This window comes from Tetrao urogallus, assembly GCF_951394365.1.
Source record: "Tetrao urogallus genome assembly, chromosome: 4".
Lineage (NCBI taxonomy): Eukaryota > Metazoa > Chordata > Aves > Galliformes > Phasianidae > Tetrao > Tetrao urogallus.
Genome location: NC_136817.1, coordinates 18882134 through 18907983, shown reverse-complemented (window position 1 = coordinate 18907983; position 25850 = coordinate 18882134). Strand labels below are relative to the sequence as shown.

General features: G+C 36.1%; 1 protein-coding gene across 3 annotated transcripts in view; it reads right to left on the bottom strand.

Moving 5' to 3' along the window:
• TBCK (TBC1 domain containing kinase) overlaps positions 1 to 25850 on the bottom strand; it is a gene marked incomplete at both ends in the record, with an annotated part of 81402 nt that overhangs the window by 40116 nt on the left and 15436 nt on the right. The window contains 17 exons of one of the 3 annotated variants that reach the window (XM_079534963.1): positions 3347 to 3432; positions 5136 to 5219; positions 6925 to 6975; positions 7517 to 7643; positions 8501 to 8563; positions 9833 to 9931; positions 10723 to 10852; positions 11205 to 11254; positions 12716 to 12815; positions 14250 to 14388; positions 15364 to 15512; positions 16171 to 16232; positions 17143 to 17204; positions 18852 to 18912; positions 20033 to 20174; positions 20873 to 20946; positions 22431 to 22545. In XM_079534963.1, coding sequence (XP_079391089.1) covers positions 3347 to 3432; positions 5136 to 5219; positions 6925 to 6975; positions 7517 to 7643; positions 8501 to 8563; positions 9833 to 9931; positions 10723 to 10852; positions 11205 to 11254; positions 12716 to 12815; positions 14250 to 14388; positions 15364 to 15512; positions 16171 to 16232; positions 17143 to 17204; positions 18852 to 18912; positions 20033 to 20174; positions 20873 to 20946; positions 22431 to 22545 — 1594 coding nt within the window. The remainder of the gene's footprint in view (positions 1 to 3346; positions 3433 to 5135; positions 5220 to 6924; positions 6976 to 7516; positions 7644 to 8500; positions 8564 to 9832; positions 9932 to 10722; positions 10853 to 11204; positions 11255 to 12715; positions 12816 to 14249; positions 14389 to 15363; positions 15513 to 16170; positions 16233 to 17142; positions 17205 to 18851; positions 18913 to 20032; positions 20175 to 20872; positions 20947 to 22430; positions 22546 to 25850) is intronic. The other 2 variants (XM_079534964.1, XM_079534965.1) reach the window with 2 other exon arrangements.

Below are 25850 nucleotides of genomic sequence, written 5' to 3'. Positions count from 1 at the left end.
AAATGAAAGCCTTTAAAGTCAATACTTGATTTTTTTTAGAGCGACCTTAAGATCAGCAGTGCTGTAATTACCATTTTGCTTTGCTAGTAATATATGAGTTCTTTGGTACTTTCAATTAAGTACCAGGACATCTCTTACATACGAAGAACAATTGGAATAAAAGCCATCACAATGTTTTTAGTTAAAAGTGAAATCTTCTCCTCCCACTTTGTTTCATTCTCAGTTTTTTCCATTAACCCTAGCTGAAGCTCCAGTAGTGTGCTGCTATGACAAACTGCTCAAAATCAGAGCTTGAAGACTCAGTTCACTGCTTTTCAACAGAGTGAAGTTAGGTCATAACTGTAGGTAAACAATCTATTTCTGAACTAGAAACTCAAACCTCCTCAAATCTCAGTGAAAGCCTTTTCCATGTTATATGTTACTGTTATTTCTCTCTGCATTATTTCATTCTTTGAATCCTCCTCTGGAAGATAAGCTTTACATGTTTTTATCTATAGAAGATGAGATTTCTGCTGTAAAGGCAATAGTTTCAAAGACTTCAGGTTGAGAGGCTTTTGTTTCTAAAGACAATTCAGAAGAGCAAGCAAGGCAAAAATGCACACTAGTATTTGTTGGAGGAGATCCTAGAGAGTGTTAAGAAATAACCAAAAGTCTCTTACTGTTTTGAAAGTCTGTAACAATAACGTGGCCACTTGTAGGCTACAATCCAGGAGCATGTTATGAACATCGTAAGAAAGCTACAGTGAAACTATGCATTATTTAATACTGAAGATCTGAATTTCCAAAGCACTGAAGATGCCAACATACTTCATGTTTACTATGTGAGTACATAACATTTATTTTACTATATGCTTATAAGGAATAAAACGCTCTTCATTTCATTGAAGGGTTCTGCCTTCACAATGCATGCAACATACCTCAAGCCTATTAGATAATTCTATGTTCAATTGCTACAGAAAGGCACATAAATGTTTTGACATTTAGGGATGCCAAAGTAATGCAATTTGAGACCAATTTCTAAATTTAGATTCTACCTACCTACACGCACCTACGCAGAATTTGAAGAACGATCACTTTTCTCGTAAGATCAAAATACAAGCAAAAAAATCTCTCCCCTACCTTCACCACTAGCTAACAGTAACAGAAGAGACAAATGGAGATGAAGTACTTCAATCACGGGATTTTCAGTTCAGTTAGATGAAGCCATACTAACAGCACCTCCTGCACATCACCAAAGGAAAACTACGCCTGAGACAGCAGCTTATTAAGCAACTGCAACCAGATTTTGTCATCTCTTTCACTGGCCTGCTAACAACTGCACCTAGCAGCCATAATTGGCAGGTGAAAGCTATTTATAATAATTTATGCCTACAGCTACCCTTTTAGTAAAGTAGCATTTTTTTCTTGTTTAAAATAGTCTGCTTTGTATGTCAGAATTATTCAGTAGAATATAGAACAAAGGCTATAAAATATTATACAGAGCGGTGGAGATTATCAGCTGCAGGAGAGCGAGCAAAGAACTAAAAGATTCACCATACCTAGCTCTCTATTTACACATAAATCACACAAGCCACTGCAATGTACTTAATCCAGACACCACATCAGCTAACAATATTCACAATTATTGGAGTTTCAGTACTGTTCAATATTCTGAGAGCTACATGACCCAAAGCAAATGGGAAGGGTGCCAGGAAACACAATCTTTCCTGCAGCACGAGCCTGCATTTCGATGATGAAAGATTAATCAGAGTTTACTTTGATAGGATTAGTACTCAAGCACAAAACTCAGGTTCAGATCTCATTACCAAAGTGCATATCCTTCACCTTGACAGATCCTGTGCAGTAAGAGGTACAAAAAACCCTCTCCCAATAATCTGGAAGACAAAACAACTTTTCTTTTTTAATGACAGGATTTAGAAAGGACAACTTCTCTTCAGAGGTTAGTGTTAATTTTAGAATTAGCATTGGTATTCAAATGTAGAATTCTTCATTTTTATTTTTAATCATACTCCTGTTTTGTAATTATTTGCTGCATTACATACTCATACCCTCTTCTAGGCTATAACACTTAGGATACAAGGCTCACGTTTGACTACATGCTGTCTAACAGCCACCCTGAAACAAAATACAAAATATACCCAAAAAGGTGATTTTTAACTATTCCATCTGACTTGCATTTTGAAAGTTTATTAGAGCCAATAAATATCAGGTGCATTTACATTTGCAGGTGATGCTGCAAACTTGATTCTCCCCCAGTAACTTACCCACATCCTTTATTCCGTCCTCAAATTTACATGCTTTCAAAATGTGAATATCCTCCCAACTCCCCACCATTCTCTCATCTTCAGCCTTTTCCTCCTCAGATGTGGATTATTAGCAATACATGCAGTTTCTAAACACCTCAGATTATATCGCAATACATTGGGTTTTGCTTTTGCTTCTTTAAATGCCACAGTAACTTTTTACATTTATATTATAAACATTATTACATCACAAAGGCCTTTAGAAGTGAAAAGTATATACATTTTCTTCCCATTGCAATCTTTGCAAACAGTACTAATGAGCATCAGCCCATTCTGAAGCAAATTTACCCAGAAATTGCATGCAAGAAATGATCTTCACAGGCTTGGCCTTCCCACCTGATTATGCTGGCTTTCTAGACTATACATGGCTCTAAATGAAGGATAAAAAAGTTTCCCTGTTTACTGCAATAGATAAAAGTGGGGCCCTATAAAGAAGGCCTTGTTTTATTTTTTTCACTATAGCCCTCTCTACTACATTTTGGATATGACCACAGTTTCCATTTTTCTCCACCTTAAATGAAGGGATAAAACCTGCATACAAGCTATAATCTTCCCAATGTTTTTGATAGATTCCAACAAGTGATTGCTAAGCATTTTCCAGAATCTGACATATCTACAGATTAACCATCACTTGCACGTGCTTTTCGTATTATTTGCAAATCAATGTGTCTGTTGAGTTAAACGACTGCATTTAATTAGATGGTAGAAAAATTTCTATTAGCCATTCTCAGCCACGTTCTTCTTTGTATACTAGTCCAAATTTTTTAAAACAAATTACATATATATTTTAAGGTCAATCTAAGTTAAAACTATTTATTAGTAATATTTGTATTGTACCATGTTAACAAAAGGGCAAGGACTGAGGCACCTAAAACAATAATCAATACTTAACCATTTTAACAGCATATCCAGAAAATCTCATTAATAAGCAAATCTCCAGGTAAACTGCTGCCAAGACAGTTTTGCAAAGCATCTCATCCTAACTGTGCTAATTTTTCCTTCTTTTACTTTGAGCAATATTGATAAGAGTGCTCAGCACTTACATCAGGAATGAAACCAATTTCATTAAGGTGGTTGCTCAGCTCTGGATCATGGAATGCAATCATCTGAGAAAACACCGTTAGATACTCTGAAATAACAAACAAATTCAAGATCACTGTCAAAAACACAAGCCAGAACATCCTGTTGTTTTGTATAGTAACTGTAGGAAAGAAAGGACACATTCTTAAAAAAAAAAATTTAGACTTTTTGTGTGAATACAAGCCACAGGATATTGATGGAAGTTAGAACAAGAATACTTCAAGAATTTTAAGACCCAAACTGAGTGAAATACTCCTTGATTGCAACAATTGTATTTATTTTCAATAGTTAAATTTTGTCATCCAGAAGTCAATGAGGTTTTAAGGTAGCACCTGCATCATCAGTAACCTCTTAATTTGTCTTCTCTGGAATAAAGGGGAAAATACTTACTGTAAAGATAAAATGTAATAAGATCATCAGCACAGCACATCATGCTGAAGGGTACAATTTAATTAAGTTGTCTAATTAACATTTGCTTTTAATTGGAACAGAAACAGACAACAGAACAGAGACACCGACAGACTTCTCTATTTATTCTAACCTCTTAGTTTTGTTCCTATTGTGATGTGCCTTGTTAGAAGGAAGATGAAGAGTCAGTAACACTGCAATTTCAGAACAGATGGCAATTGCTTTTTCTCTATGCTCTCAAGCACAGAGTAATTAGGGCTCAGACATCAAGCTGAGTGAAGGAGGACAGACAGGGAATGTTACTCTGCTTCCAGTTTTGAGCATACAAAGTTAAGAACAATCATTCTGTAGAATAATTATATTAGGTTTAGAAATGTTAAAAGCTATGATGCTATCTCAAGAGAACTGAGAAACAATGTAAGAACACAAAGGGAACAAGTCACAGACCTACTGCAAATAATACTTGAAGGAAAAAGATGCCCAAGTCCTCAAGGTAAGTTGCAATAAACATTAGGAACCTCCTTCAGAGTTTGACATCCACTTAACTTGCTTTAAGTTGGAAAGATAAAGCCACAGCTTTTCAAACAGATTCTTTCTGTTCTTAACAATTGTTTACAAGACTAATTATCTAACCAACCCAGACAGTAGCAAGATGAGTTAACAGTTCCAGAAAACTCCTTCATTGTATCTTCTTGATATTTACAATTAATTTTTAGGTAGAACAGACATTTATCTCCCAGGAATTGTTTGGACTTCTCTGAGACGCCTGCAGAGCTGTTGAAGACCCAATTATGCAACATTTTTCCTCATGGATACCAAATCCTGTCCTGTATTCTCTTCAATAAGAAATTCCTCTCAAGTCTCCAAGTAACCGAACACCAATTTCTGGGGAGTTTTGAACTTGTACTGTTCCTGCTCTTTACTGTCCCTCACTGTAAAGATAGCTCCTGTAACATTCATATGATTAAAATCATGCTATTCAGTTTTTAATCATATAGCATTGCAAGGACCTTCTCCTCACCTTATAACTTCACAAAATCAATTGATGCTCAACTTGGAAACAAATGGAGCTTTTTTTTTTTTTTTTTTCCAACCTCCCTGCGCAAACAACATTGTTCTAAGCCCAAGCATTTACCTGTTTATCTTGTTCCTACTTTCCTTGCACAGTTGGTGGTGTTTTTTGCTTTTTGTTTTTCTTTTTAATCTCACATAAGCCTTCTGAAATACATAGATGAATATTTCGACAGCACGTTCCTCATTTATAACCACTTGAAAAAGTGTATTTATAAACGCAGACTTAATTCAAGCCCCCTTAGAACAAATAAAAAAATTAAAGGCACTTACCTTGGATAACATGAGAATTATCCTTCAGAAAGAAGTTATACAAATACTTGGGTATAAAAGCAGACATGCAAGCATATGCCAGAGCTGAAAAAAATTAGAAAAAACAAATGCAGAGATAGAAATACAAGTGCTTATTATTAAGCAGATAAAAGACACATATTAAAATCAAACCATAAAGAAAAATGATTGTGAAGGAACATAGGAAGTGCACAACGCTCTCTAATGAATTTTAAAAGCTTCTATTATCACTTAAGTAAACAAGACAAATCTGGTTGGACGCTCTTTGTTCCCAATTTCTTTCCATAATTCTTAGTGACTGTATAATCAAAGAATATTAGGATGTTATAATCACAAAATAAACAAGAGAGTTAGGCAAAGCAGACTATGATAACAAGAGAGAATAAATAGAAAGCTTACCCCTATCCTGGGCTCACTCACAAAACACCAGCAGAGCAGATCTCCAGAAGAGATCCTTCCCCACTGGCAGCCAGCTCTTAAATAGGTCTAGGAGGGGTGCAGCCAGGCTCCACCCCTTCCAGCAGCACAGGTGAATGGCCTTCAGCTGTGCTCCTCTGGCTGACTCATGGCTCACCTCAGGTGATCCATCAGAGGTTCAGGCTGTGACTCAGCACTTCCCATACAGTGACAAAGCCACAGTGATGTTTGTATTGAAAAGGGAAGCTCCCTGATGGAACAAAGCTTTTGAAGATACAGTTTCAGACAACTGCATTGTTGCATTCTTCTGTTTTCTCCCATAGAATTTAGGCCCAGTCTACATCCCCACGAGACTCTTATCTGGTCCCCTTCTTCAGCTCAGAGTCTGAAGACAGAATTCACAGGAAACCAACAGTGGAATACTATTAAAACATTTCTCAGCAGCTCTTCACAAACATACCATGTAGAGATTAGAGGATAAGAACATAATGTTTAACCCTTCATTAATTTCTAAGAATTTGGCTGAGAGATAGTCTACCTATTTTAATACAACTCTTAGCCATGTTGTTAAACCACTGATTTGACAAGAAGTCTTAGTAAGAGATAGAATGGAAACTGTAATAAATTGTTCATCATTATGGAAATGATAAGCAAAGCATCATATTTATAGCATTCCTTAGAAATGAATTCAAGTTTGCAAATTTTCTGGCATTGAAACCACCATTTAATTATCTGTATTCAATTAAATTCATAAACCAGGTCACAAGGAATTGCAGTTTTCACTATCATACTTTGCTTCGATAACAAAAAAACTGTTACAGAATCAAACCATATGGATGTGTTCGGGACCTGTTGATAGAAATATGTAAAGGTGCACAGTAGGCCCACTGTAAGAGTTACTGTCCTGAAAAACTATCTTTCACCCAAACATGTTATGAAAAAGTTGTGTACAAAAACATAGAAAGTTGGACTAGGCCTGTTCTGAAGAAATCACAGTCCAAAGCTGATCTCTGATTACCTTTTAGACAGTTAAGACCAACACCAACTTTTCTGAATACTGCTCATCTGTATGGTTAATGGTTATGATAAGTTAACAAAAAAAATACATTCACATTACCAAAGGCTAATCCAGAGCTGCACTGAGAAGCAGAAGTACTAAATATGCATATCTTTTATATACGCATGTTTTTATATAGCTATTTGTGATCACTTCTTTTGAGTCATAGCAAAATCAGCTTCAAAATTCCCTTTCAGTTACAGAATTCTTTCATAAATATGTGGTACACAAATATCTGCAGACAACTAGATGAACAGGTTGTGCTTCCCCTCACTCCCAGCAGAAAAAAGTGCTCACCTTCATTGTTAAAGTTCAAGTATAGGAATGGTGCACAAAGAGAATCGAGGCCTAAAGAGGGAAGAGCCATGAAGAAATGTCATAAAGATCTCATTTAATGAATTTGTCTTATTCAACACAATAACTTAACCGTGACATTTTGCATACTTTTATAACACCTGCAATGCCAGGCTTCACACAATGCAGAGAACAAGTATGCAATCAACACATGCAAACAAAGAGGATTTAAACTTGTTAAAATGATAGTGCTGAATTGACTATTCTGTCACAGTTTTCAAGAAATCCAATTCACAGTCCTATGAAATTGCCCAATAACTTCTGCAGCACTATCTTTGAACTGATCAGCAGAAAGAAACAGATTCCTCTTTTTTATTTTTTTTGAAATGATCAAAATTTCTGAAGAGCATATGGAAGAGGCAGTCAATTTGGCATTACAAATTAAATATAAATCACTAGGAACTAAATTTTCAGTAATTCACCTATTCATTCTTCAAAAGAGAGGAAAAGGAAGTTCTCCAAGTAAGATTTTTGTTCGGTTGTTTTTTTTAGACATAGCTTTCCCATTAATGTCTTGCTAGTTACTCAAACCCACCTTGCCAGTATACCAAATCAGGATGGGAAACAACCCAGGCCTTCAATACACGTCTAAACTTTGCATGACCCTCAGGTGATGACAGCAATTCGTCATACTGATGGCAACGAGGAATATCAACTTCAATCTGTATCACAGTCAAATACACAATGTACAGAGAAACCAGGGTAAATGAAATAGTACTACAGCAGTTGTGTAATAATACAGATGGCAGTGGTGGAAGTTAGCCAGACAACCGAAGTCAGATCATCGTCATCAAAATCAGTCTGTTTTGCCCACTGCTCTCAGATCAGTAACTGAACTGGGACAGGGAGAGGGCTCTAAGAGCTGCTTTTAAAAGAAGGCTTTTAAACAAATAAAAGCAGACTTTCTAAAAACAAAACAGATTACAACTGTAGTATTTTCTAACTCAACTTCTGCGCTAGTTTCAGGTGCTAGTACCCCTTTTTTTCTACAGGATAATATAATCAGAGACCTCAGAAAACTTGATGGAATCTATTTAATTCAGCCATCTGATGGAACAGCTGTTCCTTGTGAAGATTATTTACATTTGGTACTACTTCTTGGCGAATTTAATGGCTCAAGAACCCATTTCTGTACAGTTCATCTTACTGTTCAGAATGTCAGCGTACTTGACACTATCTGGCATCAGGTCCAAGGGGCCCAAAAAAAGAATCGATAAAGACAGAACATGTAACAACACACCAGTAATACTGCTTATTATACTGCTTGGTGTTGCAACAGAAACGTGATTCTGAAATAAGATTTTTGCTCATCAGAGGTTATAACCTAATTTGAGTTGAACTAATGGTCCCAAACTGTTTTGCAAGATTCTTGCAACAGCATGAGAAAGCTTAGAGGGCAGGGGAAACCTTCTACTATTATCAACCACATCTGCTGTAATAGACAAAATGATACCCACAGGTTGAAAAGATCTTTGATTTACTTCAGGCAACAGTATTCGGTAAAAACTGGAGGTCTTACTTGTCTGTCCGTAGGAATCGGTGTGTCTTTATCAATGGCATCATATTTTGCTTGAATGGCACCCTAAATGTGGAAGAATATTTCAAAATAGAAAGCCCTTACTAATGTAACAGCATATTGTAATGTACATACCTATATACAAAAGCTGTTTTTATCAAATGTTCCAGCTATCAACTTTTTTTCTGAATACATATTTTAGTGCATTTCCCAAACAGAGAATTTCTCAATGCTGAATTTTAACAAAATCTTCTTCATTCGAGTGTAACTCAGGATATATAGAACTTTCAATGGTATTCCCACTATCTTCAGTCACTTTCTCTGGCTTATAAAGCAAGGAATATACTTCATCCAGTTTTCCATTTTTTAGTTAACTGAAACTACCAATTTAAATTCAAAGTATACCTCTGCTGCTGTCAAGTTTCAGCATCATCTGTGAAAAGGCTGCCTATTAATTAAATACTGATACTACCAACATACACTACTCTTAAACAGCCAGTTCTTGTCTAAATACCAAGGGAAGTATTCTAAAAAGTGCATCTTAATGTTACGGGACCGCCCTCAATGTACAGATACTAAGTTGATAAAGTGAACTCACTCACTTCCCAAGACACACTCTTGACCACCAGTTACTCTTTTCCTTACGTGTTTTTTTGTCATATGAAGATACTCAGAAGTCCACATCCTAAGCTACATCCTAAAACTCAGAATGTGTAACCCGTAAGAACCTCTTTGCTGCATGACTGAGGATTACAAGCAGAACAGATGCAAAAGTTGGGTTGTCATCACGTAATTGATATCAAGTAAGAGGGGTCCTCATTTCAAGGACAATTTCTAGGACAGTCCTTTCTAGCCCTTTGTCCGGAAGGATTACATCATTTATTTTTTCTCCAATCTTTGGAAGACGTGTATTGGATAATAGTGAAATAAAATACATTTGCTACATTTTACACTGTTACCCAGCTTTTGCTTGTTGAAGCAGAAGACTGTAACTGCATTTATAAAAAATAACTTTAAAAATGAAAAGTTAAGCAGCAGTTGCATTTACACACCATAGCAAAATTTTAGTGGGTGTGCACTGTTTTTTTATCCCCTAATCAAATTAAATATAAAGTCAATCAAAGCCAATATTCTCCGATACGAAATATCAGAATCAGGAATGAGTCTGAATACTGTTTTAGTTCATACGATTTCATGCATCCCTTTGTTTAAATCTGCACTAATTCTAATGCCAAACTTCACTTTCTTTCCAGCTTCCCTGTCCATTCCATTCCTACCCAATTCCTTCCTCAGTCAATAATGGAATTTCTGCAAACGGCCTCCAATCACCCTTACCTCAACACCCAACAGAGCAGCCCAGGTCATGCCTCTCAGAAGAGGAGGGATGTCAACTCTGGCTTCTTTCCAGATTTGGTTTTTCTTATAAGGGTAGGCCTTCAAAAAGAAGAGATTAATAGCAAAAACATTACCTTTTAACTGAAACAAATCTAATCCCAACTCTGGGAAGGTGGTTTCTTCAGAGAAAAAAAATCTGTCAGTTAGACAGTGATTGCAAGTTCTGTTTCAAGCAAGTTTCATTCATTCCTAACTGGAAGACCTAGATGGCAGATGACTGTTAGATACTGAAATACCCACTGCTCCACATGAATGCATTCATATACTTTGGTATATATTGAACATATAAATGTAGCAATCCAAATCATTAAAATTGATGTGGGTTTTTTCATTACATGTTTCTTATCATAATAATTATCCAACTTTCTTTTGTTTGACATTTATAGCTTATGCTTCCTTAAGTACTGCACCTATTAACACATCAGCCCTCTTTCATTCCTCACCAAGAATTCATCTTTTTCCATACATGTAAATTAGGGTTTGGTATTTTAACCCCCTTAAAGTAAAACCCACGTTTCTATCATGGTGTCATTACAGTAAATAGCCGTACTGTTTTCAAGAACCTTACTGCTTGGAAGTGCAAAGATGATGCTGGTATATTTATACCTATAATAGATTAGTAATGAGTAAAGGATACAGAATTAGTTTCTTGAGTAAACAGTTCTTAGCAGCAGCTCTCACATTTTTAATCTCTTAGACTTTTGTAAGAGTTTTCTCTCCCCTCTCCACTGCTGTTGCTTTCATCTCTGCTTCTTTTTCAACTACTTTGTCCTTCAAACACCCTCTAATTAGCAAACCAAATCCAATTAACCAACAGAGAGATTTCATACCTTCAAGAGTCTGTCAAACAGAACAATTCTGTTTAGCTGATACTCTGTGTCCCTCTCCCGGATGATCAGAGGTAGATTGGCAGCTGCAGACAGCTCACTGCTACTATTTGAATGAGGTAAAGTTGACTGGCTGGGAAAAGAATTAGGACTGTAGTAGTAAAGAGCAAAATATACAATTCAAAGTGCAAAATAAATATTCAGCAATGCATTTTTGAGTTAGAAGTATAAATGGATCATTTTAAATATTCAGCACAAACAGCTGATTCACAGCATGTCGAAAGAGGTTAAAAATCTAATTTTGGATTCAGGGCCTTAAGTTCACCAGTACAGAGCACCTATCAGCTCTCACTGATTTTAAGGGCCAAACAAGGACATGTAAGGTTTGTTCTTGGTAGACAGCTGTCTTGCTGTGCATTGTGCTACTCAAAACTAACACTGCAACATTTGGTCACTTAGATGGGAACAAATTTACACACACTTACTCATCTTCAAGTAATGGATAAAATGCTTCCCCACCAACATCCTTCAGTCTCTAAAATGGACAATAAAGACAATTCATTATCAGAATGCTGCTCAGAAACCATGTGAAAAATTTAGTGGAATCTGAAAACTATTAATTTGCAATTCACTTCTAAGCTTAATGGTTCACCCTGACACCTGTCTAAGCATTAGCTCAGTTCTCAATCAATAAGGAAACATACAATCTTTAAGACTAGGAAACGTTCCTAGTACAGACTATCTTATTTTCTTAAGACATCATGGAATGTATTCTATCTTAAGAGAACTCTCTTGTCTCCTGCACAAAGCCTGTTTTCTGTACACACAGAAAAAGCTTTTATGGGCCATGAATTAATTGATCAACAGTATTACCATTGCTTCCTTCTTTCCCTCGTTTTTTCATATGGACTTCCTATCTAAGCAGCTGCAAAGCAACTACAGAACTTGGTTTTTACTTTTTTTAATCAGCTCAAGAGTTATTCAAATTTGAGTTTCTTCTTGTATCAGCATCTGAAAGCTGTGCAGAATTACAGACGCTCTCTGAGAAGATGACAGACAAGCGTACCTGGACTCTTGTCTGAAATTTTCAGATATCTTTGCTGCATTGTGATTAATGTTTAATATTATCCTCCCCGCAGTATTCTGCTTTGCAGTTCTATTTCTAACTTAAAGGCATACAGCACACAGGCTGCTTCTCCTGGGAGTGACAGAACAGTTCGTTCTCTGTTCATTCAGACCTGATCCTCTTTTGATTTCAAGCATCATGCTCTGCTCCATGAAACCTGTTTGAAGAAGTGCTTAACTTCAAAAATTTATTTCATCTAACATCGCAAGGTTCTCACTTGTATCCTCCCCAAAATAAAAACTCAGTACGCATTTATTTGCTGCTGCATTTATACACGAAGGCACCAGTATAAAAAACTACAGATTAAAAAGTTTAAAAGAAAGCTGTAAAAACTGCCCTTCTATAGGAACAGAATTAGAAGCTGTGGTGTATGCTACCTTTAAAATAGGCATTGCATAATGTAAAACAAATTAATAGCTATATATTCCAAAGCTTAGCAGTAAACTACTGAAAGTTTAGCATTCAGCTCCAAGGATACAGATATTAAGGAGCTGCAACTGAATTGAGCTGTTCTTTCTTCTGAATGCCGTGAGCCACCTACAGGAATAAAACAACTCACTGTGCCAGGCAGTTCAGCAATCATGCAGAACATCAGGTACTGCCAAAGTATTGCAGCTTCACCAGAAAAAAAGCAGGTAGTAAAAATATGGGGATGGAGGATGGGAACATTAATCAAATTTAGTAAGCTTTTATGGGAAATGCAATTTGATAGCGTAAATCAGAATTGACCTCAAACGCCAGGGAGTTTTCTGAGAATCACTAACACTGTCCCTTTGTAGGAGCAGAAGTAGGAGCTGCTGTTCCATATTCCCTTTAAACAAATGTTTCCACAGCAGGGACACATGCACCTGCACACAGCATTTCACTTACATTTCGGAGCTGGCACAGAGACAAAGTCACAGTTGTGTCATCTAGAAGGGAACTTCTATCTCGTCCTTGCCCAAAGCTTTCACCATCTTCCAACACAAAGCTTCAAAACGAAAGGAAAAAAAATAAAATTCAGGTCATTTTATAACATAAGATTTGAGTTAGGAAAAATAAATAAATAAACATCTGACATCAATCAGTTTCTTCTTTAAAACAGAACACTAGCTCTTAGAAGTATAACACATTGATTCTGCAAGGCATGAAGCCTGCTCTCAATGGAATGTACAATCACCTTAAATTATTTAAACAGCTTCTGTCTAAAACTGCACATTTCAGGTTTTCCACAACTCTAGTTTGCACATAGAGGAAGACTAATGAGATACGGGATTAATACTGCTTTTATTTCTTGAACTGGCAAAGACTATGACTGCCACTTCATGTGAGACCCAAAAAATAAAATAGCGCTGTCATTTAAAAGCCACTTCCCACAAATAAAAAACAAAAACAAACAAAAAAAAATCCCAGACCTTAAGGGGACTAACAAATGCAACCAAGAAAGAGTATATACAGGTTGCCTGTTTGGTGTTATTTTAAAGCAGACAGCAAATTCATCTCTTCAAGTTATGCTAACATGCTCAGGATGACTTAAAAGATAGAGTAAGATTACATTTTTAAATGGACATTTCATCTTCTTAATACTTACATAATTAAAACTGTTATCCCCACAGAAATCAGAAACCCAAGCTTTCACCTAAGTGGACAGAACAGGCAGTACCTCAAAATGTCACACTACATTTGCTATCATGTGATCACTGAAGATCAAGCTCTTAATTTTTTCTACCCCCAGATACTGCACTCTGGCTATTTTTATGTGACTTTAAATCCCAGATCCAGCAAATTTATCTTTATGAACACATAATTCTGTTTGTTAAAAATCAGACTGGAGGATTAAGGTATCAAAATATTTAAAAGCGTCGCATCAAATTGCAACATGTGCAGCAGGAAGATAAAAGTAGTAATTTTGTAACAGCACTACAATTTTTAAAACTGTGCATTTAAAAGAAAAACACACAAACATAAACCAGCTGATCTGCTGAAGAAATGAATGACCATTCAGCACTGATGAAATGGAAACTCCAAGTGAAATGGAACTCCAAGTGTGAGAATTTGCTACAGAATGAATTACTATTAGTACATAGTGCTCAAGCATAGTGAGACTTTTTTATTTTAAATCAAAGTTCAACGATGATGGAAAAGATGCTAAATTTAGGATCTTCCTGTTCATTGTTCACCACTTAACCTTTTTTTTTTGGATTTCAGAAAGCAATGTGAAAAGCACGTAAGTAACAAACACGAAGTGTTCAAATAATGCCTTAAATTAATTGAGATGTAAAGTGATTTCCTGCTGTTTAAGAATGTTGTTTTAAATGTTTTTAAAAATGTACACAGGTGTCGAAACCAAAAACCAAATCAAAACATTCTTTCACAATCACTTCTCCATACATCCTCCTTCCCTTAAATGCTTCTATTTTCTTACTTGGGAAGTGTGCAGATAGGTGGCTTTGATCGAATGATTTCCTTGTTGACAAGTTCTTTCTCTAAGTCTCCTCCAGCCAGACACCAGAGATAATAAACCTCTTCAATTGATCTTTCTGCTAAGTAATCATTATCTTCATCTACAAGGAAAAAAAAACATAAAATATAAATTACAGCTTTTTAGGCAGCTTGTATTTCTTCTTATCGCTCAGAACAAATCTTGCTGAAGAGAAGTTACTACACTGGAGAGGTTCTACATCATAAAGCGAAGTTAGAGGCAAAGGTGATCCTCTCTTTGTAGGGAGTTTTACAGAATGCATCAGAAAAAAAAACAAAAACAGAACAGTTTGCAGTTTCCTTTATGCCCAAAAATAGAAATAATCAGATAAATAAGTTGAAGGATGGACTTCTGCTTTCTGTACGTTTGAGTTTTTTTTCCCCCTCAAACAGAAAGCCCACATTATTTTGTTCACAACAGTGCTACGATCACAAGGAAACTGATGACTCATACAGAGTAGTTACAATGTCTTTCCTTCATGGACCAAGTACTTTCTAAGAAGATATACAGTTTCAGTCCCCAAAAACTTTACAACGAGATTTACTAAATATGTATCTATCTCAGAGTTCAAAATGAGGAGTTAATACTTTCAGCATACTCCAGTTTTAAACTCAAAAAATTCTAAATATGTTCTATACTAGAATACAACCTCTTCCATAAGAATTTAGTTTGCCAGTACTTTCAAAAATAGTCTCTTCCTATTACTCAACAGAATTCAGCTTCTAATCGACAATACATCACGGAGGGGGGGAAAAATCAGTACCTTGTACACATCCAAATTACAAAGGCAGATGATGATACAGGTATCTCAACATAAACTCAAATACTAACAATAACTGTTCATTCCTTGAGACAAAAGCATAAAAATCCAGATACCATCCTTGATTTGAACACACCCCTTCTAAATATGTTTGCCTCTATCTTCGCCCATTAAACAATCTACTACGAGAATGGAATATTAAACTATATAATAGTTTATAATTCATTGAAAGAAAAAGCAAGGATGTTGTATATTCCTTTCCCATCCAATGACATTTATCCCACTATCTGCTTTTACCTTTGCATAACTGACTTATGTCTTCAGGCAGCGTTAAGTCAGCACATCTTGGAGAGGACGAGAACAGTCCAGCAGGTTTGTGAAATGGAGGGTATGCCAAAGATACTTCACTGAACAAACAGTCATGCATCAATTCCTCTGGAGTTGGCCTTAAGAGAAGATAATACAACATTAAGAGTAAAGCACTTACAAGAAGAGCTTGCTTTCAGTAACAAACAGTCCCAGTAACAAATACTAGTAAGTTACGTCAAACTTCAGAATTTTTTTTTTTAAGCGAAGAAACCTGGTAATTTTGTTCAGTTCGTAACTTGTAACGTGCTGCAGTCTGTTTATGCCCTAACTTGATATTTCATGTGAAATGAATATTATTTTCTTTATTTCTCTAAGCAAATATGGAAAAAAGTGCAAAGCTCTGATTGAAGAACGGAAGCCTACTACAGCTTTCAGATGAAAACTGCGGTGGATTGTCATAACAAAAAAGTACTTTGGAAGAAGAGATTTGAAGGAAGTCGCAAGTCTCATGAACATCCAGAAATGGAAGCATTAAAGCTGAGAAATCTAAAACTGAATGTGACTGAAGAGCTTTCCCACAAAAGTACTCTGCAACAATCTCAAAGATTTGTGCATTTGATGTTTTGTTTTTTTTTTTTTTTTTTTCCAAAACCACTTCTTTCAAATACTGCGAAGTGCTAAAACCAACTAGCTATCTATTACAGATAATAGAAGCCAACGGTATTTCAAAAAACATTCAGCAACTGGTCTTCTTACTCTAATGGAGTTCATTAAGCATTCAGATTGAATACTTACCTCATAGAAGGTTGGAACGTAAGGCATTTTTTCAGCAGAGTTATGACATTTTCAGAAAGATCCTGGAACATAAGAAAAAATGTGGAGGAGGTCCATTCATTTCTGCCCTAATTCAGCAAGCTGCTTAACTCATACTTAGCTTTCAATATACAGGCTTGTCTTTGAAAGCAATAAAGCTTCATGCCCACACATGGTTAGCTGTGTAAGACCAAAATGGCGTGGGGAACCAATTCTGCCCCCTATATTGGCTACAGGGGAAAAAGTCTGGAGAACTAGCAACGTATCCAGACACTTATTTTTATTTTTTAATCCAGACATCCTGTATCCAGCTTGAAATAAGGCAATTCTTGGGAACTCCCTTCTGGTAACAGTCAATCCTTTTTGCACAGTGTTTCAAAACGTTCAAAACAGACACCAAAATTCAGTGATTAACTTTATGGATGGGGAGGACCTGAGCTGTACAGAAAGAACCTGCAGCATTTTAAAGAAAATTAACAACTATGTGAATAATCAGCAAGTATTAAAACTTCAACTAATGATAAGTTTAGGAGAAAATGAGCATTACTGGCACTGGGTGCTTGAAAGGATCTTACACATGTATTGCAGTCTATTGCAACTGCATGCAAGTGATTAAACCAGTTTGGTTTCGTAAAATACATGCGTCTGTATGTATATAATTACAATACTGCAATTATTTTTTTACTTCACTATTTATACTTCACTCTTCTTACTGATAACAATATTTTAATATATTTATATGAATTACTATAAAAACAGATTATTTATTTTATGTTGGAAAGAAAAGCTTATTTTCATATGAGCAAGCGTAAACAAAAATTTCTTACATAGTATATTTTTTGCATACATGAAATAGAGATATATGTATATTGTATGTTTCATACCATATGAAATCCAACAATAATAATGAGTTTTGGATAAGATAGCACAGAAGAGTAAACTAGTTTCACAAACCTTAATAATATCAAGGCAACCGTGTTCTTCAGCTAATACAGTCACAATATCATCTACATAGCCTTTGAAAAATAAACACAGCAGTAAAAAAAAGTTAAAGAACGTGAAAACAGTGATACCAATTGTATAATCAAAGAATATTAGGATGTTATAATCACAAAATAAACAAGAGAGTTAGGCAAAGCAGACTATGATAACAAGAGAGAATAAATAGAAAGCTTACCCCTATCCTGGGCTCACTCACAAAACACCAGCAGAGCAGATCTCCAGAAGAGATCCTTCCCCCCTGGCAGCCAGCTCTTAAATAGGTCTAGGAGGGGTGCAGCCAGGCTCCACCCCTTCCTGCAGCACAGGTGAATTGCCTTCAGCTGTGCTCCTCTGGCTGACTCATGGCTCGCCTCAGGTGATCCATCAGAGGTTCAGGCCGTGACTCAGCACTTCCCATACAACAATTAAGCAGGATTATCAGATAAAACCCCACCTTAAAACAGAACATTTTGCTTTTTTGTTGTTGTTGGCTTTTTTTTTTTGTTTGTTTTTTTTAATTGACACTGCTACATCAACTGAAGGTGAACTCTCGAAATCAGAAATGAAAATCACATTCTCCCCTGTGCAGAAATAAAACAGAAGCTTAAGAAAGCTAGGTAGTGAATTTGATTTAACAGCAAAAGTCTTCTTGGCAGGCTTAGTAATTCAGAGTGCCAAATAAGTTCAGTCCTTGTGCTTACTAAAAATAAATAAATAAATAAATAAAAAATTAAAAATACCTGCACAGAGAAACTCAAAGTACTTATTTTTATTTGTTATTTCTAGTATTTTTTATTTGCAACTAGAAGCAGTATTTTACAACTTATTTTCAACATATTACTGAGATAATAATACTCAGGTCAGGATATAAACATTTTTCAGTGATGAAGGTTCATAATGACTTGCTTTCAACTCGAAGGAAATTCAACCCCTTCAGAAAGCCTTGCTAATAAATTGCACAGCAAAACAGTGAGAATTTCAACACCAAAGTACTCACTGCTCAAAGAAAAAGACATTTGTACTGGCAGTAACTAACTTTAATGGTATTGCTCTTTGTTCTGAATAAATTCAATAACTCACGCATAAAGCTTCAAATACTGAACATTCCTTCCTCCGGCTTATACATAACATCCACATCCGAATCCAATTTAAAATGCCACAGAATAGTCCCAATTCTAGATTCATTAACATCACTACAGACTTGAAATTTTGGCTTAATGCTTTTCCAGTGTAGATGAAGTAAAAAACCTACACTCTATATCTTAGTAATATGCTTCTCAGCTCTTTTTTAGTTTCCTATCTTCCTGCTTGAGTCCTGATTTTCCCTGCTTGCTACTGCAGTGACAGTTTTCTTTAGTGTTACACAATTCCTAAGTCATTTCAGAGATGCCTACAACATAGAACAACAATTAACTGACAAAATTACCTGAGCACGCTTTTCCATATCTTACCCATACTCAAAGATACACACGGCTCTTCTGCAGTTATTACAACTGGCACCCATCTCTGTCCCTTCCCTAAGCAAGTAACTATTCTTCAAATGTACTCTCAACTCCAGAGATGAAAGCAGACAAAAGGTAAAGTGCCTTAGGTCTGAGCACCACAAGCTGATTAGTTTGCATAGCTCCAGTTACAGCACTGCCCCAAAACTAAAAAATAAAAAAATTGGTTTGTCTACTTACCTAGTGTAATTACAAATTTTAACCTTTCTGCTATCTCCAGAGTCTGGAACAATTTTCTCCCCTAAATGAATAATATGACCCAATCAAATAAATATATCAATACTATTACATCAAAATATTTAGATAGCATACACAGACAGCATCCACCTCTCTACAAAGACAGTGAAATAAGCTTCCAAAATTAATTTTGGAAGATTTGGAGAAACTATTTATAAGAACACAAAACATCAAATATACCAGACACTGTTTCACACCACCACAAAGAAAAACACATGATTTATAATGTCTCTTACCTGGAACAGAGGGAAATCAAACAAGAAATGTGCAAGACAAAGTCAAAGTCCCAAGTTGCCTTAGAAAACCTACAAATGTACTATGAATTCTGCAACTCAATTCAAAAACTATTTTTTTCAACATGATCATAATCAAAGGTGATATTCATGATCATCACACGTTTAAGAGTCACAGCTTGTATTGCACTGTACTTAAGAAGAATAATCTATACTTTGTTTTAAAATGCTTCCAAAATGTCCTGATCAGATTTTAAGAAAACATACGTTTTAAAGGAGTAACAACAAATGATCTATGAACTTTCTGAGAATTTACAGAAGCACAGAATATGCATGAGTCCAATTCCCACATCCTGATGTACTCACTACACACAACGTGCTCTTGATCGTGCAATTGTTAGATGATTTAGTTGTGTAATGAGACTAGACATCAGTACTAACGCATTTGCTAGATCTTGTTCCTGCGTACAATGTTGTCTTTGAATGAAAAACTGTAATTTCACATTTAGAAGTAGTAAAGATGATGTGGGCTTAATTTATCCCATCTTCTAAAGCCAAATAACCATTTTCAAAATAAGCCTTTTATTCCTTACTGAAGCTCTTTAGATTCTGATAATAAGGTAGATCTGCTGCTCTCATAGTAAAGAAACTTCATTGGCTTTTCATTGCATTTCATCATCATGGCTTAACAAGCAGCTGCCCTGCACAGTAACGCCTGTACTCATACCAAGCCAACATGCATGCAGTAACTTCAACCACCACCACCAACGCTGATCATGTAGAAAGCTTAATGTAGTGTGATTTTTGGAGTCCAACGACAGGCAAAGTGCAATCATGCTAACGTAACCATTCCCCAAGAGTCACAACGAAGAAAAATACCCTCTTACATACCACACAAAGCTCAAATAGTATTATGCCAAGAGACCAGAGATCTGATTTAGGGCCAGAAGGCAGAGGCTTCTCACACTGAGTGTGATCACGTGGTTTGACTATTCCCTGCGCAATTACCTCAGGTGCCAGATAAGACGGGTACCTACAAAAACGTAGTAACATTAAGTAATGGTCTGTTTGCCCAAAAAGCTACCATTCAAACACGCTAATCAAAATTGTTTTGCATTATGAGAATCAGAATTTATACCAAAATGCAAATTTTTCTATTTAGCCAAAACAAGCATTGAAGCACTTTCACTTCCAACTGCACAAGTGTCTACCAGGTGAAAGATCAAATTTTAATTACTAGGTCTTTTATAAGAGGAAGCATCATCAATTCTCAATGCAGTATATATATCTACATATCTCAAAGTAAACCTATTTTGAATTTTAGCACTAGTACATTAAATAAATGTAAGTAGTACAATAAATGTACTAGTACAATAAATAAATATCCTAGACCCATTGTCCCCCTCCATTATCATCATTCCCATCAAATAATTATTGACTTAGTAAAAAAAAAAAAAAAAAAAAACAACCCAAGAACTAAGCGTTACACATTCTGCCTACTGCTAAATCAATCTAAAATATCATTATCATTTATCCCTTCTTTTATAGTAATTCATATAAATATATTAAAATATTGTTATCAGTAAGAATTGCAATCCCTTCAACTATTCATGAGAATACATTAAAAAATAAAATCTGAAAACAAGATTCAAAGGGAAGCATCACCACTATTTTTGTGTACCTAAATGAATACATCCCTAATATGTTTATGCTAAGCAGCTACATTCTTACCCTATAGGAAAATCAACATCAACACCTTGAGCAGTCATATGGTAAAGTCCAAATTTAGCCAACTTAACATGTCCCTGGAAAGGAGAATAATAATTCAAGACAAAAAACAACAACAAAAATGAAGAGCATCAGTATCAGACATAATAAAAACATGTATTTAAGTTTTATTAAAGAATCACTTTCATGCAAACTGCATTAGCTGTTGAGACAGACACTCATAAGAAGTCAGCTCTTTCTGTTTTTGTTTCCTATCCTAAGCAGATCTCCACTGCAAGTTAGTAAGGTGCTTATTTCCAGTGCTTTTACTTTCTATGAGCATGAAGTAATGACTCGGAGCACATAAGCAAGTCAGAACTTTGAAAGTTACAATATTCAGAGTAGATTTAAAAAGCTTAAATATTCTAATGAACATAATTCCTGTTTCAAATCTCTTTGCAATCCCATTTGAATCTCAGAACTCCTTAAGCAGCCCCACTGTTCTCTCACTTCACCAGTCTTGACCATCAATTCATTACCTTGCTCTCCTTAATACTCCATACCTATCTCAACCAAACATGCTTTGCAGGTGTTGGATTTTATTCTGCGAAGGCAGAAATGCAACACCAAAATCAAAATATAAAAAATGGCACAGAATTTAAACTGGTTTGTTTCTGCTGTATTTTGAACTGTGTTCAGCCAGCCTGCAGATGGTGCAACAGTAAAGGCTACATCAGCAAGCAATTTGGCAGGGAAAAAGCTTGGAATTCTATGGCCTCGCGACCCCTTTTGTTCTTCAACTGCCTTCAACCTGTAAGTATTTTGCTTGTTAGTGCATTATTGTGATTTACACTTGTTTACAAGTAATTTATACAAGAGCATATCGGTAAGTGTTCCTCACCTCCTTTCTCTTCTTTTCTTTCTGCCTTCCAAGGACAGAACTAGCTATTGTATTTAAAGCAAGTAAGAAGGGGAAGGAGAGAGGGGCTGTTCATATAGGCTAAGCATTTTAGCTGTCAGTTCAGATACGGTGATGGCCCTGAATAAAACAGTAGCTACTGGTTTGCTCATCTTTTATGAGGGGAACCTTTATTCCACACTGCCAACCCAGCAGTCCGTGACAGAATAGAATTGACAGATTGCAATTTTAATAATTTAACATGACAAAGAAATATGTTGATATTTGAAAGCAACATTTCAGATCAACATGACACATAGGGAACTAACGGAACTGCAAACTAGCTTGGAAAAAAATACATACCTAATAAAAAATTAGTAAGACCCTGTAACTATAATGCTGACAATCAAGGAGACTTCCATCTCTACTTTAAGAAGGATAAAAAACATGGTATGTGATTAAAAAAAAAAAAAAAAAGGTGGGAACAGAAACAAATCTGAACTACGCTTGAGATCTACAAAAAAGGGGAAACTAGTAAAAACCCCTAGACTTTCCCCATATATATAGTTGCCCCACTCACCCTAATCAGAAGGGCTGCCACAGTCGAGTCTCCAAATATAACACAGCATGCTACTTGTCAGGAGGAAGAAAAAACAAAACACAGGCTCATTCATGTAGCTGTACCTTTCGATCCAAAAGAATATTGCGAGGGGAGAGTGCTCGGTGGACCATTCCATGTTTGTTCATATATTGCAAACCTTGCAAAACTTCATACGCAATACATAAAATCTTCGAGGAACTGAAAACAAAAGAGAAGAACATAAAAAATATGCACAACAGCAAAACGAAGGGGGACGTTACAGAGCGGAGGGAGTGGGAACCTAACTTAGTTTACCTAAGACCAAAATGAATTTAAGTTCCATTATTAGCTATTCACTGCTATCAAAAAGCCAGAATTTTGTCATTAGAGCAAATAGCTGCATTTTGACAAAAGCCTCAAGTTCAAGAAATGCTCACAGGCTACTGCAACACAAAAAGACTGAGAAGACCTACATTAAAAATAGACTATTAAGATCCCTCAGTTAGCTTGCATGGAGTTATTCTCTGGTCTTTACCCTTTCGTAGAAGAAACTCTGTACTACTTCTCACTAGCTGTGAACACAGACTTTTCAATTAAATTTTAATCACAAGAGAAATCTATCCTAACATATATCCACACTACTGTTACTCAGATTGTAGCATTTGGAAGTGATTCTCAAAGCCTTAGCAACTCAATCAAAGCCATGCTGCTAATGATCACAAAAACAAAACAAAACCCCACAGTCACCTCACGCCTTCCTCACTGGCACTTTTTCTTCCCCCTCCCTCCTATCCTCAATTTACACCACACATAACAGCACTAGAAGCTGTTAGCTATGTAGTGTGGACCACAGTAATTTTTAGGCAAACGTATAACCATGGTAAAAATCTACATTGCAGGCTTTCAGTTTTTCTGTCATTTTGTTTGTACCACTTATATTACCAATAACGATTGCAAATCAAATCCTCTTTCATACTTTTGCATAACTTTGCAAATTCTTTGCAGATACATAAAAAAAAAAATGCAGCTGTGCGCCCGAAAGCTGCAGTACCCGCTGTTGGCAGTAGGCGGCCTCAGCTACCTATTCATTCTCTGCATTCTCTCACATTTCATAAAACAGAAACTGTGCAATGCAAGGACACGAAAATACTGCTTTTGGATTCTTCATTATTTACGATACATCGTCTATGGCACTGCACTGACAACCAACACATGAATGACAAGCATTTGTTGTTATGTAGGTTTCTCAGTCTTACACTCTTAATGCTATCCTCAAAGGGAGAAATGTTCAGTCCAGTATATCATGTCAAGTTGAAGCAAGTGCACCTCCCCAGAAGAAAAAGAATTCTGTATAACAAGCCGTTTTAATGCTGTTTCCCATTAACTAGTTCTAGTTACATTTATTAAGTAGAACACGCTGTTTGTGCCTGTTACCCAGAACATTTGCATTTAATTGCAAAGGGCCTGAAACTAAAAAACCAAAATGCAATTGCTGAGCACGAGATCCATCTCTCTGCTGCAAACTCTCCTCTTGAGAACAACTAAGCTCAAGTGAACTCCCATGCCTCACAGGAGGCTAGACTACCATCTAGTAGTCTAGTTTCACAGTTTCTAAGGCCACCATGAGCACTGAAGCAAGTATCTAGAAGTGCAGAAGGTACAGTCTTGAAGTTGCTTTTAGGCATCAGGTACATCCATCCTTTAAGGAAAGAATAAAAACCAACAGAACCAAAAATAAAACGAAAAAATACAAAATGTAATCCTAAACAAGGAGGACATTCAGGTCACCAAATGTAGGAAGTGAAGTCTGTGCTGATTCTTAAAGTTTTTACTCATTACCCAGAAGCCTATTATTCAATAGACCAAGCAGTATCTCATCCTTTAACAGGAGGCAGGAAGAGAAGAAAGAAGAAATAATATGATTTGTAAAATAGCAAACAAAAAAAACCCACAAAAAACAGCATATTAGGTTTGATACCAACAGCTGCTACACCACTGACCTAACAAGAGCCTGCATCCAAGTTATGTGGTACAAAAAACCTTGTTCATCTCATCAAGGTCATGATGGCAACTTTAAACTGTGGTGGAGCAAATTATTCCATTGCTCAAGGCAGGTAGGGTAGGAAGGATTCAGTAAAAGCAAAAAGTCTGACATTCTCTTCAAAAACTGACCTGAAGATCTGAAGGGATATCAATCATCTTCAGCTTCTACTTTTCCTAAAAATGTTTTAAGTTTCTTCTCTCCACTAACAGGAAAAACAGAGAGAAGCAGCAGGAATTTACCTGCAAAAGAAACACTACACAGACAAAGGGAAAAAAAAAAAAAAAAAAAAAAGGATATATCTTTATATCTATCAGTACTTTTCCATGGAATAGGCTTCATTTTTAATTCTCCTTTTTTTCCTTAGCTTGCATACCAACAAACCTACTCAGTTACAATCTACTCAATTACTTTTAAGAAAGGATTATCTTCATGTGAGAGGACTGCATACTAATATAAAAATCAAATCATTGCCTTTTTACTCCTGTTTCAAAGAAAATAAGTAGTCACGAAAGGGGGGTAACCTGTATTCCTCCACCTTAGAAATGAAGAATTGAAAGATTCTATAAGGATTAATCCAATATTGGGTTTGGATTTGGAACTTGAAGCACAGGAAAGGAAGAAACAACGATAACTCAATTCCTTCCTCAGATATCCCTTTGGTAAACAGAGAAAAAAATACTCTAGAAATCGATACAAGCTAATTCAGCCAATAGTACAAAACCAGCATGGTTAAGAGAGGCATGTGCATGGCATTTGTGGGGGAAGACAGAAGAGAAGACATAAAAACCCACAAAAATGAGGATTGTTTTATTACCTCCAGGAATTTGTCAGACCAAAAGCTATACCAGACAAATGACTAATTTCCACTCACTAATAGTACACAGGTGGCTTTACAAAAAGAAATAAACTTTTCCATTTAGCAGGCAGCCTGATCTCCAGTCTGTTAAATTCTTACTGCTAGGGAGATGTAGCTGTTTTCTCAAAGTTTGCTTCAATCAACCTCATGTGTCACAGGAAACAGATGTTCTAGCAAAGCTTCAAATTCTTGTGGTGCTGCAGACTCACTGACGTGATTATCTGATTTCTTAGGACACTTTTGTCACTTTCTGGCTTCAGACAGAGGAAAGAAAAAAAAAAAAAAGATCATTTTTTGCAAATTTTCTTGCACCCACTGCAATCTTCCTTATGACTGAGAAAAGCACCTGGGCCAAGATGAAAGGGAAAATATGTACGAGTAGAAAGTGGCATACTTACACCCTTGTCTTTCTTCAAAGGACGAGTTATCAACGATCAGAGTGGGGAAGAGAGATCTATCAGTGACTAAATAAAGACAACACGCTCCTAAAATAACCGAGAGCTGAGTGAGCATACTCATTCAGCAGTGAATGAGCACTACTGTGAACAAATTATATGGAGAGCTGCCCAAGTCATAAGACAACAGCATAAGTACAGGAGTGAACTAAAGAAGATGTACACATTT